This window comes from Danio aesculapii, chromosome 23 (genome assembly GCF_903798145.1).
Source record: "Danio aesculapii chromosome 23, fDanAes4.1, whole genome shotgun sequence".
Taxonomy (NCBI): Eukaryota; Metazoa; Chordata; class Actinopteri; order Cypriniformes; family Danionidae; genus Danio; species Danio aesculapii.
In genome coordinates, this window is record NC_079457.1 from 39,432,547 (window position 1) to 39,450,168 (window position 17,622).

Here is a 17,622-nt window from a genome sequence, read left to right on the forward strand (position 1 = left end):
ATTCATTTAGACTGATTAAAACTTTTTGTAACCCATTTAGTTACTTCTGAAATAACAAAACACTTTAATCAGATGCATGTCAGATATCATATATCTGAAAATGTCACATTCAGCTATTAATAATTCAATATGTGCCTATACAGATGATATGCTGTGTATAAAAGAATGGAGCAAATAAATAAATTCATGAAAATAAACAAACATATAAATAAATAAATTATATAGAGCGTCACGGTGACACAGTGGGTAGCACAAACAGCAGGAAGGTCACTAGTTCGAGCCTCAACTGGGTCAGTTGGCATTTCTGTGTGGAGTTTGCATTTTCTCCCTGTGATTGTGTGGGTTTTCTCCGGGTGCTCCGGTTTCCTCCACAAGTCCAAAAACATGTGGTATAGGTGAATTGGGTAGGCTAAATTGGCCCTAGTGTATGTGTGTGAATGAGAGTGTATGGGTGTTTCCCAGTGATGGGCTGCAGCTGCAAGGAAATCCGCTACGTAAATCATATGCTGGGTAAGTTGGCGGTTCATTCCACTGTGGCGACCATCTATGTGTGTGTGCATCCATGTATTTCAATCTTTTTATTGGTCTTTTGAATGACAAAACAAGTTAAATATTGAGGAAGGTAAACGGTATTATATTTTGTAATTGTTAATCCTATCCCCTAACCACTCGTTCATTAACTAAAACAAGAACAATAAATATATAAATACCAAATGAAGGACATTAAGTACATAATGTGTGAGTGTATGCATGTATGGTTTTATGCATGCATTCCAAAAAGGTATATATATAAAAATTGTATATATTCTGTTATCATTTACTCACCCTCCACTTGTTCAAAAATCAATTTGAATTTGAATTTCTTTCTTCTTATTTTTGTTTTCCTACTATGGAATAGGTTTAAAACCAAATGAGGGACAAAAAATGATAAGGTAAAAGGTTTTGAGTGAACTATCCCTTTAACATACAGAATAAATTGAACGAATAAAACTTATACTGCTGAATAAACAATAAATAGCAGTCCCAAATTATTTTTTTAAATACAACATATTCATTTAGTAAAGTGGTATGAGACACTGCAGTTCCTTAAAGATTTAAAATCAATTAAAAGGAATATGACTAGCTGGATTTTCATTTCAGACACTGTATTTTACACCTGAACATAATGTTTTTCTCACGCACATAAACCATGCCTGACAGAAACGTCAACAGCTTTCACACATCTTTCAAAACCCAATCAAAACACTTCTGTGACTAGCTGAGAAATGCTGGTATATAAAATTCTCACACAAATTCATCTGCTCACCTCTCACAAATTGAACTAAGCTCTGATTTGTAGCACGAAGCAAGATATATTACATATAATAAAAACTAATTTGTACATATTATTTGCTCTACAGAAATGAAGGAAGTCTACTTTTCTCCCACATAAGAAGACTTTCAATGATGAGTATCATTTTTGATCTTATTAATTTCATAAGAGGTCCTCAGAATACTGTAGTATTTTGAACACAATGATTGAGGGAGCGATGGCAAGATCAACATCAACATCCCCTTTAGAAAGTCACAGAAACGTGATCACAGATTTCATCATTCTGCTTTAGGGCTAAATTTATTGACACCATAAGCTTCCATGCATTTTTAGGATGACATTTCTTGATGTCTTTTTGAACTCTTTTTGCACTCATTCCTATGGTAAACGTGGTGCACATTTAGAAATAACATAAAAAATATGTTTTTTAAACAATTTAGCTTTTTTCTTAGATTACAACAAGCTGAAAAAAAGTTTTCCTCCATAAGTCATGAAACAGCTTTAGATAGATTAAAAAAAAAATAAAAAATAAAACGCCATTCTGTTTCAGATTATGGAAAATGTTCAGCATATCGGACAAACAGCAGAATGTAAGTATAATGCTGGTGTAGTTCTAGTTAAATTAAGGGTGTTGTATTTAAGTTTTTGTACTCCTATAAAGCATAAAAATACCATAATATGTTTGCAGATATTTAAGAAACATGCCAAGTAAACATTCTTATTTATCTGAAAAACATATTCTGTTTTGAAAATGGGCATTCGGTGCCAGAACGTCTGTCTTTGTTTTGGCCAATTATATTTCAGCGCCCTGGGTCACCTTGGTGGAAAGCAGCATATTTGATTCATAGCAGTATGGCAATAAATGTCATGTAAAATGGCACTCAAACTCACATTATTAGCATTTAACACTGAATAAAGCACATGAGCTGTACCTGAGGGGATCATTGACAGTTTTCTGTTGTTCAGTTGCAAGAAATAATAGCCATTTCTAAAGTATCCTAGGTTTTGCCTTTCTAAGGCCCAAGGTGTTTTTTTACATGCATTTTTTTTCTCATTGCTATTTGGGCTTATTAGAACCTAATTAGAACAAAAACCTAAGTATCATCTTTTGATATTATGTACTTTTAGAGAAAAAGCATGTCCATATATGTGGACTCATGGTCCGAATTTACATAAAACACTTTTTCCTGAATTTTTTAATGCATATTTAACATCTTTTTTTTTAGCTTGCTTTGACTGTCAGAGAGTAAAAACAACTTTTTCCCATTTTGGACAGTTAAAAATAGGGTTTGGGACATTTCATACATTGCAAAACAGTTGCAGGATGACACTGAATGTTTTATATTTTGTTTCAGACATACGAAGTATTTTAAATAGCCACTTAAGAGTTAAAATGTGACACTCAAGCCCTATAGGAGGATAAAAATTTGAGGTGTTGGTTAGAACAAAACTCCTTTTAATATGGAAAATATTCCATTAATCGCGTGCCATTGCTTTTATTTAACAGACAACTTAGAGCAGCCTTTAGGCTCCGTAGTCAGGCACACTCCTGTTGGTTGTCAATCTGGCAACCTGCCTGTTTTGATCCAGGAATGCAATACCTAGCTCAACCACTGGGTGTCAAACTTACATACTGCACCTTTAAAACTGACTTGAGTTGAGTTTATTATTATCATCACGGTTGACGAACAACCCACTGAAGAGCATCTCTTCCTCATGTATATAAAACGTTTCCATGGATGCTAAAAAATCAGAGATGCTCATAATAAGCCTTTATTTGTGTGATACAATAAAATTTATCTTTTCTATGTTAAAAGGAGTTTTGCAACAGCAATGTGTGAAATTACTATTTTATGACATACTTTCTACTTCCGTGACGTTGCTGCTGAACAACGGCATAAACTACTATGGACAATGATCACCTCAGGTACAGATTATGTGCTTTATTCAGTATTAATTGATACTAATGTGGGTTTAAATACCATTTTACATACATTTATGTCCATACTACTGAAAGCAGCAGCAGATAGTTCACCTCAGATCTTGAAACTAAAATAACTAGGAGACAGTATGGAAATGAAGGTCAGAACTGAGACTCCACAGTGCATGCAAATAACATCAGTCACTCAGTAGCCTAATAATTCATTTGTTTTCTTTTCAGCTTAGTCCCTTTATTTATCCTGGGTCGCCACAGTGCAATGAACCGCCAACCTATCCAGCAAATGTTTTACGCAGCGCATGCTCTTCCAGCCGCAACCCATCACTGGGAAACACCCATGCACACTCATTCACACACACTTAACCTATACCACATATCTTTGGACTTGTGGGGGAAACTGGAGAACGCGGAGAACATGCAAACTCCACATAGAAATGCCAACTGACCCAGCCGAGGCTCGAACCAGCGACCTTCTTGCTGGGAGGCGAACGTGCCTCACTGTGCCACCATTTCGCCTAGCCTAATAATAATAGTGTTAATGAGGTTTAATGTGTATTAATTAGATTAAAAGCCTTCACCAGTAGTGCAAGTGCAGTGGCTGGTATGTAAATGTTTCTGTCATGCCGTGGTACGTTTGGTGCAGACAGACAAAGTGCTTGTCTTGTGGCGTGTTGCTAGGACATGATGTAAAGCAGAAGAATGATTACCTGACTGTGTGCAGGACTTCATGTGTTCAGGCCAGTGTGCCTGCTGGCAGGGGTAATCGCAGTAACTTGTGTTCCAGCAACAGTAGAAAATGGCCTCTTTCTTGCAGTTTGCACACCACTGCTTTTTCTTGGTCTCATCCACAGCTTGCTGTTTCTCCAGCTCCATCTGTTTCTTCACCTCTGACACCAGACGCTCTCTCTCCTGCTCCAGACTCTGCCTCATTTCAGCCATGGTCAGCTCTACACACACACACATATTCAGTTGAAGTCGGAATAATTAGCCCTCCTGAATTATTAGCCCCCCTATTTATTTTTTCCCCAATTTCTGTTTAACGGAGATATTTTTCAACATATTTCTAAACATAATATTTTTAACGACTCATTTATTTTATCTTTGCCATGATGACAGTAAATAATATTTGACTAGATATTTTTCAAGATACTAGTATTCAGCTTAAAGTGCATTTTAAAGGCTTAATTAGGTTAACTAGGCAACTTATGCCGAGTTCAGACTGCATGATTTTCAAAGTATTCATGTGACAGATGTTTTCACACTGGACTAGTGTTCTGTCAGTCCTGTGTCTACACTGTAGGATGCATCGGCGACAGAAGAGTTTACACTGCATGACTTTAAAATAGGAAGAATCACAGGCAACTTTGTCCAAACTACATCTCACAACCAAACAAACGTGAGAAGTGACATGGAAACAAGGTGAGGTCAAGTAATATATCTTTCGTTATTGACCACATAATGGAAAAAAAGGCTTTAGCTGTAGAAACTAGTGTTGCTCAACTGGCTTTTAAAGAGAATTAACTATCTCTCCTCAACTTTTTTTACTTTTCGACCTGGTTGTGGTATTGCTCAGATGACACATCAAACAGACACAGGGCTCCTGCCAAATTTCCACTAGTTTTTCCTCCATTTCTTGGGACCAAATAAACTGAAAATTAGCGCTTTTAACTTCTCCCCCAACCTCCCGCTGGCCTACAGGTACCCGTACTAGTAGATGCTGTTCATTGGCTGTGGGTGATCGCCGATGTTATTTTCAATCAAAACACATTTAACATGGCATGATTTGCCGAATGCCAAATATCTCACGGGTGTCCGTGACTCATCGGCGATTCTCTCATATCGCGTCCTTGATAGTTCATACTGTATGATTGTCACTCACGTGAACGAGCACCGATTTGTCTGTGATTTCAGGCATTTGTCAGCGATTTCACAAAACCTGTTGGCGAGTCAAAATCAGGGCTAAAATCATGCAGTCTGAACTCTGCATTTGGGTAATTAGGCAATTTATTGTATAAGAAGGCGAATAATATTGACCTTAAAATATTTAGAAAATGTTTTAAAACTGCTTTAATTCTAGCTAAAATGAAACAAATGAGACTTTCTCCAGAAGAAAAAATAATATAGGAAATATAGTGAAAATTTTCTTTCTCTGTTAACATAATTTGGAAAATATTAAAAAAAAGTTGCTACTGTAAGTGATGAAGAGGTGTTACCCAGGTTGTGCTTCATCTCTGACAGCTCCTGCTGATGAAGCCACTGCAGTTTCTCAATCTCGATCCGCAACCGCCGGATCTGAACCAAAACACACAGAGAACCATAATGAAGAACTGCCATAGTATCAATTCAGTCTGTCAAATTAAAGTGCCTTGGAAGACGTTTAATGCTTTTAATATGAATTTATTATTTACACACTGAGAAAGTATGAAGTTTTGTCATTTAGAAAATAAAGTATTTAGTTAGTTGTGAGATATAAAGTCAAAATTAATATATATAAATAAGCTGTGAGGAATAAACTTAAAATTGCAAGTAACAAGTAATCAATTAGAATTCTCAGTTTTTATCTAGCAGCTCTCGCTTTTAAAACTGTAAAATGCAACATACAATGTCAGAGAAAAAAAAACTCCTTAGATTTCCCTAGAATTCTGAGTTTGTAAACCACAATCCTGACTTTTATCTCAGAATCATGACTTCATTTCTTACAGTTTATAAGCTTTATCGCTTTTTTTTTACTTTTTAACAATTCCCGCAGTTTATATCTTGCAAGTCAGTCTTTTATAAACTCAAAATTTTAACTACACAAATAACAATTTTAGATAAAAAAACCCACAATTATGAGATTGTAATTACAGGAATAAGAGAGATAACTTTACAATTACCTTTTTCAGTTTTCATCCAGTCAAATGTTTATTTCATTTTAATTAATGAGTGTAGATTTTAAAATGAAATGACAACGCACAAACCTCTGCAATGGTGTTTCCCGTCGTGCTCTTAGAAAGATCGTTGTAGATCTCTGTCATTGTTCCCTTGATCACGTCCATCATCTGCCATTATCAATGTTAACAAGAGAGTTATCCTCAGTTTTAAAATGATTTAGACACGATTTGAGTAATAGTACTTTATGCTGTTGATTGTCAACAATATATACAGTTGAAGTCAGAATTATTAGCCCCCCTTTGAATTTCTTTATCGTTTTTAAATATTTCCTAAATACTGTTTAACAGAGCAATGAAATTTTCACAGATTGTCTGATAATATTTTTTCTTCTGGAGAAAGTCTTATTTGTTTTATTTCGGCTAGAATAAAAGCAGTTCTTAATTTTTTAAAAACCATTTTAAGGTCAAAATTATTAGCCCTTTTAAGCTCAATTTTTTGGATAGTCTACAGAACAAACCATTATTATACAATAACTTGGCTAATTGCCCTAACTTGCCTAGTTAACCTTATTAACCTAGTTAAGCCTTTAAATGTCACTTTAAGCTGTATAGAAGTGTCATGAAAAATATCTAGTCAAATATTATTTACTGTCATCATGGCAAAGATAAATAAATCAGTGATTAGAAATGAGTTATTAAAACTATTATGTTTAGAAATGTGTTGAAAAAACCTTCTCTCCTTCAAACAGAAATTGGGGAAAAAATAAACGGGGGGAATCTAATATTTCAGGGGGGGTTAATAATTCTGACTTCAACTGTATATATAATCAATATATGTTCAAATATGTTATCTGATCTAGTTAAACCTCAGAACTGATTTCATATAACGAAAGCACATTATGGAATCTTGGCTTTATATTAATTATTTTATTATTTTCTCTACACTGTAAAAATATATCTATAAATTAAGAGTTTTACATATTTTGTGATTTACCTGTTTTTTACATTTATATATGATTTTTTATTTCATTATGGAACCTCAATCTTTCCTTCAATGACTTTTGATGATGAAAAGGTGACTTTTACAGACATTTTTAATTGTTTAAATTGATATATAGTCTGAAATGTTGTTTTAAATTACGACACATTTAAAATAATAAACCTGGTAATAAACTTCCATGTCTTTACACCTTAATTTTATAAACTGTGAGTTGAATTTTCAACATCAAAAGTTGACAGAGCAGAGATCAATATCCCATAATGCACTTCACAATCGTAAATAAACAGAAAACACTTGTGAATCACAAAATGTGGAAACATTTAATTAACATATTTTATATATATATTATTTCTTATAAAATATTTTTTAAAGTATTAAAATGACAATAAAAGTCACTTTGTTAAACTGTAGAGTTCAATTTTCAACATTTAAAATTCGACTGCAGACATCAAGGTCCCATATTGCAATTCACAATCATAAATAAACAGAAAACACATGTGAATCACAAATACGTATCCTGTTAATTAACAGATATTTTTACAGAGTATAGGCCATTTTCATTCAAGTTTTGACATTTGTTATTTACATTCAGTTAAGCACAGACATGAGCTGTGGCCTACAATCGATGCATTCTTCTAAAAGGCCACATAAGAAATGCTGCATTGTTTATTGATGCATTTACTCTATTTATGGCCTATTTCGTTGAACAGCAGAACAGTTACTGAAGTGAAGATGAGACTCACTTTAGTGGTGTACTTGGCGATGTCGGCGGCGACATCAGCAGAGGCCGGAGGGGTGAGGAAATCTCCAGCTAGACTGGAAATGGATGATCCAGACCCCGTGTTAGCAGGTGAGCTGTCCTTCTGATGAACTGCACAGAAACAAAATGAAGAATTGATGGCAATGTGAACCAATGTTATGGATTCAATGCAAATTGCATAGGACTTATCAGCGGAGAAAATAATGTTGTTGTAAGTCTTTTAAAAAGCAAAAATCACATTTGGATAAATAATTTATCATTATATTTTTTGGTAAAAGTGTTTTTCTGAATTTTTCTTTAAACATATCTGGAACTCAAAAAGTCCTATTAGACTATATCCGACAAACTATATCAAAATAAAAGTTGTGTTTACTTAGCATGTGAGTATTTTACACTGAAACATTTTAAACTTGATTAAATTATTTAAGAGTTTCATTTTGTTAGATAAATAAATGAACATTATATTAAAAAGTATGGAATATTTATTTAAATTAGCAATAATATATATTTTTATTGTGTTTATATTTAGATGTGTTTTAATATATTATTGCAAATCTAAAATAAGACAAGAAAGGGATTAAACTTTATTTGAACTTCTCATAAACATTATAGTCATTAAATAAAATATTGTTAAATGAATATAAAATGTTTATATTTCCAACAAACATAATTTAATATGGCAATATTTGTAACATTTTGTATCTAAAAACTATAAGTGCTTATACACAGTCTAGTTGTTTAATAAAAAAAGATGATTTTAAAATAAAAATTAAACACTTGATACTAGATTTAAAAAAAATTGACAAGTGTTTTTATTAGTTTAAAATTTTTCAATAATTACCAAACAACACAACAGCATTAACAAAATACAAGAAATAAACATGATAATACAGAGAAGTAATGATAATAATAATTAAAATAAAAGATAAATAATTAAAAAAAATATAAAAAATATAATTAAAAAACAATTAGGGCATATACAAGGTTTCAATAAAAATACAAAGAGGCAGTTAATACGGGTAGTGAGCATATTAAGTACTACACTGCTGCTCAGAATTTGCATTATACCGGTACAGGTGATCAAGAAATGGTTGCCATTTATTGTAAAACTTAGCAAGATTATCAATAACTCCATAACGGATTCTTTCCATGTGCAATATTTGAGTGAGATAAGTTAACCATGTCTTAAATTGAGGAACAGAATCTGATTTCCACAGTTTTAGAATGACAGTCTTAGCAATAATCATTCCATAAATGATGGTGTTTTGTATGGACACATTATAATCCAGCAGAGAACGAGGGTACCCAAATATAGCAATTCCTGGGTCACGTCTAAAGATAAAACCATACATATCAGAAAACCATTTAAATATGTCACACCAGAAATCATAAAGTTTTGGACATGTCCAAAAGAGGTGGGCCAGGGAGCCTTCAGCAGACTTACACCGGTCACATGCAGGGGAAATGGTAGGAAAAATTCTGTGTAATTTAGATTTTGAGTAGTGCAGTCTATGCATTACTTTAAATTTAATTAATTGATGGCTGAAATTAATAGAACAAGACTGAATTGTGAAAGTGTTTTTCTTTAAACATAGCGGGAACTCTAAAAGTCTTTTTTTAGCCGCAAAAGGTAGACATCCGACGAACTATCACAATTTTTTTATCAAAATAAAAGTTGAGTTTACTTAGCATGTGAGTATTTTACATTAAAGAATTTAAAATGTAATTAAATTCATCAAGATAAATAAACATCATATTAAAAATAAGGAAGATTTAATTATATATGTTCTTTTTCAAACTATTGTGTTTATATTTAGATGTTTTAATATATTATTGTAAATCTAAAATAAGATAAGAAAGGGATTAAATTTTATTTAAACTTCTCATAAACATTATAGTCATTAAATAAAATAATGTAAAATTAATATGAAATGTTTATATTTCCAACAAACATAATTTAATATGTAAATATTTGTAACATTTTGTATCTAAAAACAATAAGTGCTTATACACATTGTAGTCGTTTAATAAAAAAGATGATTTTAAAATAAAAATTTAACACAATACTAGATTTTTTTTTTTTTTTTTTTTTTTACATATTTTAGATCTAAGAACTATTTTAAAATAAGTTCAGCTCCGGGTTTTATGGGTATTAAAGAGCCCCTATTATGGGGTTTTTGAAAATGACCTTCCATGCAATGTGTAACACAGCTCTAAGTGAATGAAAACATCCAGCTGAGGTTTAAATCTAAAGATGCAGCATGTTTAAAACTATTGATTCTTTGGCAAAATATTTGACTCAGAGTCTAATAAACTAATCGAGTTGGGTTTGGATCTTTTATTTGATCGAATTGACATCGACACAGTACCAAATATGTACTTTAAGGTCCGTTAAAATGTGCACGCGCTTTCCCTCCACACACTAGCGGAGGCACAGGGGATCACGTGATGGATCATGACATGAAGATGACAATCACTGACAGATGGAGATTCGGCTGCAGGGAATAAAGGGTTAAAGTTAATTTTCACAACAATACCACAGTATAGCCAACCCAGTGCTGTGTTTGTTCCTGTCATTTTTCAGATTTTTGATACAATAACCTATGCTGCAGCGCGGGATTTGCCGGCCGTTTGCTATTAAAAGAGCAGCAGAGACTACGGGACTTTGTCAGACTTTGATAGGAACTTTGTCAGTAACTTTTACAGTTCAGATGGACCAGTGTCTTCTTCCTCCAGATCATAACATGTAAGTCTCATTAAAATTGTTGCCTCGTTTTGTGTAGTTTGCAAAATATTTGTCTAATTGTGTGTTATAAGTAGTAATCACCCCGCGCGGCTTGTAATCACGTATCTATTATAGATCAGTGCTTGTACTGTATCTCTCAGGTTAAATCTGTATGGGGCTGTTCACATATCACGTCCAAAACCACGTTAAAAACGTGACGCGTGCTTTCTTCCTTTACCGATTTTAAGTGCGCTTCTGAACTGGTGATCCTCTGCTGTTTGCCTTTGCTATGACCACCATCAGATATTCCTACACACATGCGGCGCGGTCAACTGTCTAAATAGTTCAACTTTTGCCACTGTGTGGATCAATACTGAATGTGTGTCGTTATTATTACTTGGAGTTAGGTTTAAGAGTAGAGTAATATGCTGGTTTTTAGCTACATTGATTTATTGCATTACTGCATTGGGCTCTCAAATACTCTGGCTGCTATTTCATAGCTGTGGTGGGCTTTTCTCTCTGTCTCATGCTGAACGCAGTCGACCAATTGCAATAGACTGGGTCATCGAACCAATCACAACCGATTAGCTTTGCGCTAAGGAGGGTTTTGGGAAAAAATTAATCGCTGAACGATTCATATGGGAGTCGCTGAGATAATTAGGTAAAAATAAACATATATTATAAGACAATGAAAGTGCTTTTTTGACCCTGCACGCATATCAGCCTGTTGTTGGAGACCCCTAAAACCAAAATAGGACCTTTTTTAATGCAAAATAGGGGCTCTTTAAAATTCTTATACAAATCATTCATTTGTAAATATTGAAATATTTATTTAGATTATGTAACATTTTAACATTATTAATATTTTTAATTGGATATCTAAAAGTTAGTCTAAAACAAATCTTCAGAGCTGCCGCTGATGTGATTACCTTTGACAGATTGTCTGGTCTGGTATCGTGTGCTGCTGCTGCTGCTGCTGTTGGCTGAGCTCTGGGACTGTGTTTGGCTCTGCGTTGCTGTCTGAGGAACAGTCTCACTTTGCTGCTGCTGCTGCTGCTGTTTCTGCACCTTCTGCACGTGCCATTTCCCAGCAGCAGGGCTCCAGGTGGCAGGCCGCTGGGCAGGTTGAGTGCTCTCCTTGGGCAGCAGAGGACGCTGTTTCTTCACCACATTAGCAGCGGATGGGACGGTGGACACGGGTTGAGCAGCAGAGGTGGAGCTGCTTTGAGTGGTAGATGGAGCTGTGACGGCGGCCGGAGGCTTGATGGCTGATGATGCTGCATCTTTTGGAGCAGGATTGGAGGAAGATGATGAAGTGGTATCTGTGGACGGAGTAGCTAAAATGCTAGTAGATGCAGAAGATTTACCTAAAACAGAGGAAGATTTAGATTCAGTGTTGAGATTTGCTATTTTAAAAATGCTTTCTTAGATACTAGGGATGTTAATAAATAATTTATGATTGATTGACCGAATCAATATACTTTTAAAAGGCATAATTCACCAAAATGGAATATTTTAACTCTCTCTTAATATTCTTTTAATATTTTAAAAGAAGTTTTTTTCTTCTGTTGAACACTATCTAAGATATTTTGATAAATGCTGTCTCTGGGACACATTGACTTCCGTAGTAAAAGGAAGTCGATGGGTGCGTAAATGATGACAGACTATTCATTTTTAGGTGAATTATCCCTTTAAATCAATACACCTTAGTAATCCCACCTATGGGAATTATGACCATAGTCTTTTTTCTTATTTATGTATACTCCAAACCATGTTGTTGACATTGAGCCAGAAATTCAACTTGTAAATAAAAAGAATAAAAAAAAGATAGCTTTTATTAAATTGTTTCAATGTCAGGGCGACGCAGTGGCGCAGTAGGTAGTGCTGTCGCCTCACAGCAAGAAGGACGCTCGGCCTCGGTTGGGTCAGTTGGCGTTTCTGTGTGGAGTTTGCATGTTCTCCCTGCATGCACGTGGGTTTCCTCCGGGTGCTCCGGTTTCCCCCACAGTCCAAAGACATGTGGTACAGGTGAATTGGAAAGGCTAAATTGTCCGTATTGTATGAGTGTGAGTAAGTGTGTATGGATGTTTCCTAGAGATGGATTGCAGCTGGAAAGGCATCCGCTGCGTAAAACATATGCTGGATAAGTTGGCGGTTCATTCCGCTGTGGCAACCCCGGATTAATAAAGGGACTAAGCCGAAAAGAAAATGAATGAATGAATTAATGTTTCACATGAGGAATGAGGAATGTCACATGACTAGATGAGTTTACATACTAGGGAGAAAACTGTTTCTGTTTTTTACGATCCCAATTTTTAACAATGGGGTAAATGCACAGCTAGTGTTTTTCAGTCAATGATGAACTTCCAGTAAAATCTGTGGATGTGATGTGACTATTTTCAATTTCACAAGGTTCCTTTTACATCATCGATGTTGTAATGTAATTACAATACATTCAGTTATATAGACTTAAGCATTCATTTAGTTGTTTAAGCATAAAACTACATGAAAGGCAGTGTAACCACTAGTATACTCAGGATCAGCAGGCTAACACATAATCTCCATAGAAAATACTGGGGTAAAATAAACTGGCATATTTTAAAGACATAACAGGGGAAATGAAAATTAATACAGTGCTTGTCTGGTCTGAGACCCACTTCATATCGTATATCTAACAGGCAGTAAAAAAAAAAAAAAAAAAAAAAAAAAAAAAAAATAAAAAATAAAAATAAAAATCACAGATTTTTAAATAAATCAGACCTTTGACGTGGCAATTTTATAATAGAAAGACAGTTCACCGGAAGAACTGAGGCTGACTGGCTGAAATTTTAAGTCCGTGTGCCCATTGAACTCCAATGCAAATCTGACTATGTTACTTTTGTGACGTAGTATCAAACCTAATAATCACAGAAGGTGTGAGGTTTGTGTGTTACGAAGGTCTGAGTAAAAGACGTTCTCAAATGGCAAGAAAAATAAAATCACTCAAATGAGTTAAGAATGGATTTCAATTAATGTGTATAGTTTCGACATTTATGCAGCCTATTTGTGAAAACAGATTGTGACAGAAAATGAAGTGAAGAGAAAAAACACCCATGCAATATTCAATATACAGTTGAAGTCAGAATTATTAGCTCCTCTTTGAATTTTTTTTTTTCGTTTTTAAATATTTCCTAAATGATGTTTGACAGAGCAAGGAATTTTTCACAGTATGTCTGATAATATTTTTTCTTCTGGAGAAAATCTTATTTGTTTAATTTCAGCTAGAATAAAAGCAATTTTAAATATTTTAAAATCCATTTTAAGGTAAAAATTATTAGCCTCTTTAAGCTATATATTTTTTCGATAGTCTACAGAACAAACCATCGTTATACAATAACTTGCCTAATTACTCGAACCTGGCTAGTTAACCTAATTAACCTAGTTAAGCCTTTAAATGTCACTTTAAGCTGTATTGACCTTATTCTTCAATGCAGAAGTGTGCGCGTTTTTGCGATTGTTTTAGAATTTCCGATTCAGCTGCCTATAGGAGAAATGACTAGGAATAATAAACGGCAGAAAACGGTCAAACTACTTACTCTACAAACAAGTGTTTGCATGACAAAACAGACAAAGTAGAATAATATAATAAGAAAATATCAGTTTGCAACACCAAGCAGCAAAACGAGCTGTTTTTAACGTCTAAAAATAAATAGAAGTGAATGAAACCGGAAGTCTCGAGACAAAATGATTCAAATGGCTGCGCCCACTCTTACATGCAGAATAAGGTGAATAGAAGTGTCTTGAAAAATATCTAGTCAAATATTAATTACTGTCATCCTGGCAAAGATAAAATAATTCAGTTATTAGAAATGAGTTATTAAAACTATTATGTTTAGAAATGTGTTGAAAAAAATAAACAAGGGCGGTTAATAATTCAGGGGGGGCTAATAATTCTGACTTCAACTGTATGTGTCATATGTTGCAATAACAATGCATGTATATATATATGTTGTATTTTGGGAGTTTTAAATGTCAAAACTACAAGATGCAAACTGAGAATTGTGATAAATCAGAGATTTTAGAAATACGCAAGACATAAAACTCTCCACTATGCTGGATAAGTTGGCGGTTCATTCCGCTGTGGTGATCCCTGATGATTAAAGCGAGTAAGCATAAAAAAGGAGTAAATAATCATCTGAAATGGATTAGCATACCATCTAACTCACCTCGGAATTTTAGAATTAATTTATCCATGAGAGGTATGTAAAAACAGATGAAGCAGACTACTAAATAAATAAATAGCATAAGCCTTTAACATATAATGATCTTTAAATTACATTTCACACACTCCAGATTTCCCCTAAAATGCACAATGTCCTATACATATTTCAGAAGAAAATACAAACTTACAAACATTTACTATTTGCTCACATGAAATGGACGCATGTTAGTCATTACATTTAATCCTTTCAAAATCCTAAAAATGAATCTAATGTCATCACTTACTCACTCTTGACTTGTTCCAAAGCAGTTCTGTTTTTTTCTGTTGAATACAAAGAAAGATACACCAAGGATTGTTGGAAACCTGTAACCATTGACCTCCATAGCATTTGATTGACCTCCTATGGAAGTCAATGGTTACCGTTTCCAACATTCTTCAAAGTATCTTCATTTGAGTTGAACAAAACAAACAAACAAACAAACAAACAAAGCAACCTAAACCAGTTTGGAACTAATCAAGAGTAAGTAAATAATGACAAAATTCAATTTTTGGGGAGTGAACTATCCCTTTAAATATTTCTATTAAATGAATATTCATTGATCCTACAGTAAAATGTTTCCCTTTGAGCTAAGAAATGAGGATTCCAGTGTGTAAGGCATAATTTACATGTTCTGTCATGCTGGTGACAATTTCTGTGCATTATTAAGGTTAACAACTAATTGATTGTTAATTAAAACACTGATTGTTTATGGTAATTTATGGAATTTGATATCCCAAATAGAGACAGAATCAAAAATGTGAGATATCTACCATCGGTTTTAACACCTGTCTGATCTTTCAGTGTAGAAACGGGGGCCGCTGGAGTGTCTCGCTTGGCTTTCTTCTTTTCCCTCCTGCCTTGTTCTTCCCCGAGGTCGATCACCAGCTCGCGCTCAGAGTCTGAGTCCACATCCGGCTCCGAACCGGCCGGCCGGACGTCCTGCGCAGACTTGGTCTTCTCCTTCTGGTTCTGTGGCTGAGGTTTGCTCTTGTCCTTAGAGTCTTTCTCTGCGCCACCGCTTGACTTGTCTTTGGTCTGGGGATCCGAGGTTTTCTTCTCCCCGCCTGATGCTCCTCCAGCAGTTGATGAGTCTTGGTCTTGTTCTTGAGTGGACAGGGTTCTGGCTCTCTTTTTGGAGTCTTTGTGGACAGTGTTGTTGTGGTTAGTGTTCTTGGGTTTCTGCTCGTCGTCAGACATATCTTCACTGTCGCTGGAGTCACATTTATCAGAGTCGTCCGAGTCAGAGTGCTCAACGCCGCCGCACATTTCATCTGAGATCTCATTGATTCCTGTAGAAACAGAAAGAGACATTCTTTACTTTTCTAAATTTGACCAAATTAGAAAAAAAGTAACACTGACTTGACATTTAACACCAGTAAACAATACACAGATGCTTTAAATGGCAGTCAGATAATTATTTGGATGGTTCTTGATCAAGAATTGCAAATGAAGTCCAGGGGTCTCGCTTATAAACATGGTGTATGCACAAAATGGGGGTGCAAACATGCGAACGCACTCAGTGGTGCTTGCAGCTGCAAGGCTGTACGCACTGTGCGTACCTAGCATGAGAGGGCAGGAATTAATGCCACTTTTTAAATTTATTTATTACATAATTTAAATTGATTATTAAACAGTATAGACTATGACATATTGACAAATCAAGAAAGAATGATAACAAATAAAGGTGTGCGTTTGTGTGTTTTAAAGCGTGTATATATTTGTATGGTGGGAGATGGGTAAAGAAATCTATTGGCTTTAGTTTTGCTTGCGGTTTTTCGCACACTATAAATTATAATTCAGATAGCTATTGTTTAAAACAAGGTTCAAAATGAGTAAGTGTCTTTAAAACAGATCAACTTAATTGAGACATTTGCCAAAAAGCCAAAAAGAATGACTACCATTCAAGGCTATTTTGTCTAGAAGATAACTGACCAAGAAAAATATTTAAACAAAGAGACAAACTATATACAGAATTAGTTTTAAAAAGATATTTTTTTCCAAGAAAAATATACAAATTATATTTTTGTTTGAGCCCTGCCACTACTTAACTGCGGGTGGATGATTTTCGGTCAGTGGAAAGTAAGGATTTAATTAATGCTTCACTAATTGTATTGTATCCCAATCATCTGTCATATATTTGCAATTTTTTTATATGTCATAATTTTAAAGATTACGGCTTGAGCGTCTGATTTTTCCTTGGTTCTGATGTGCTTTTATTACATTTAGATTTCAATGAAATATTAAAATTAAAAAGGAAACGAATTATGACGTAACAAATGCCCTTAAATAATGTAGACTTTGACGGTAACCATCAGTGTTTCTTGACATGATTGGGGAAGGGGGCGGGGCGGTGCTGGATTTGTGCGTACCTTGCAATAAAATCCTGAAAAAAAACTTGACAGGAGAATCTGTGCAGCTTTAAGTAAGCTCTCAGTAGAAATTGTATCTTAAATACTGACTTGAAGCACTTATCATTAATAAATCAATTTAAATTACATTCACTTTTAGGAAGGTTTTTACCCCAGATCTTCTACTATCATCATCATCATTGGAGTACACTTTTAAAGATGTGAATTAACTTCATGTGCAAAACTGGAATAACACATAAAAGACATGCGAATAAAACATCGTTTCCATCCAATGAGTCAAAGAGGACAAAATCGTAATTTCCTGATAAACTGGCGACAAATATCAACAGTAAAAACGGAATTTTCTGTGATAGGAGAAGCTGTGTGAATGTTTTCATCATTTAATGAATGACTTGGGCCTCAG

At 34.4% G+C, this 17,622-nt stretch overlaps 1 protein-coding gene across 5 annotated transcripts in view; it reads right to left on the bottom strand.

The window, feature by feature from the left end:
* prkcbp1l (protein kinase C binding protein 1, like) overlaps positions 1-17,622 on the bottom strand; it is a 53,534-nt gene that overhangs the window by 905 nt on the left and 35,007 nt on the right. For 4 of the 5 annotated variants that reach the window (XM_056448880.1, XM_056448876.1, XM_056448877.1 and 1 more), the window contains exons 14-19: positions 15,621-16,139; positions 11,539-11,976; positions 7,868-7,995; positions 6,212-6,292; positions 5,465-5,543; positions 3,959-4,198 (exon numbers count right to left, since the gene is read on the bottom strand). In XM_056448880.1, coding sequence (XP_056304855.1) covers positions 3,959-4,198; positions 5,465-5,543; positions 6,212-6,292; positions 7,868-7,995; positions 11,539-11,976; positions 15,621-16,139 — 1,485 coding nt within the window. The remainder of the gene's footprint in view (positions 1-3,958; positions 4,199-5,464; positions 5,544-6,211; positions 6,293-7,867; positions 7,996-11,538; positions 11,977-15,620; positions 16,140-17,622) is intronic. The other variant, XM_056448878.1, reaches the window with a different exon arrangement.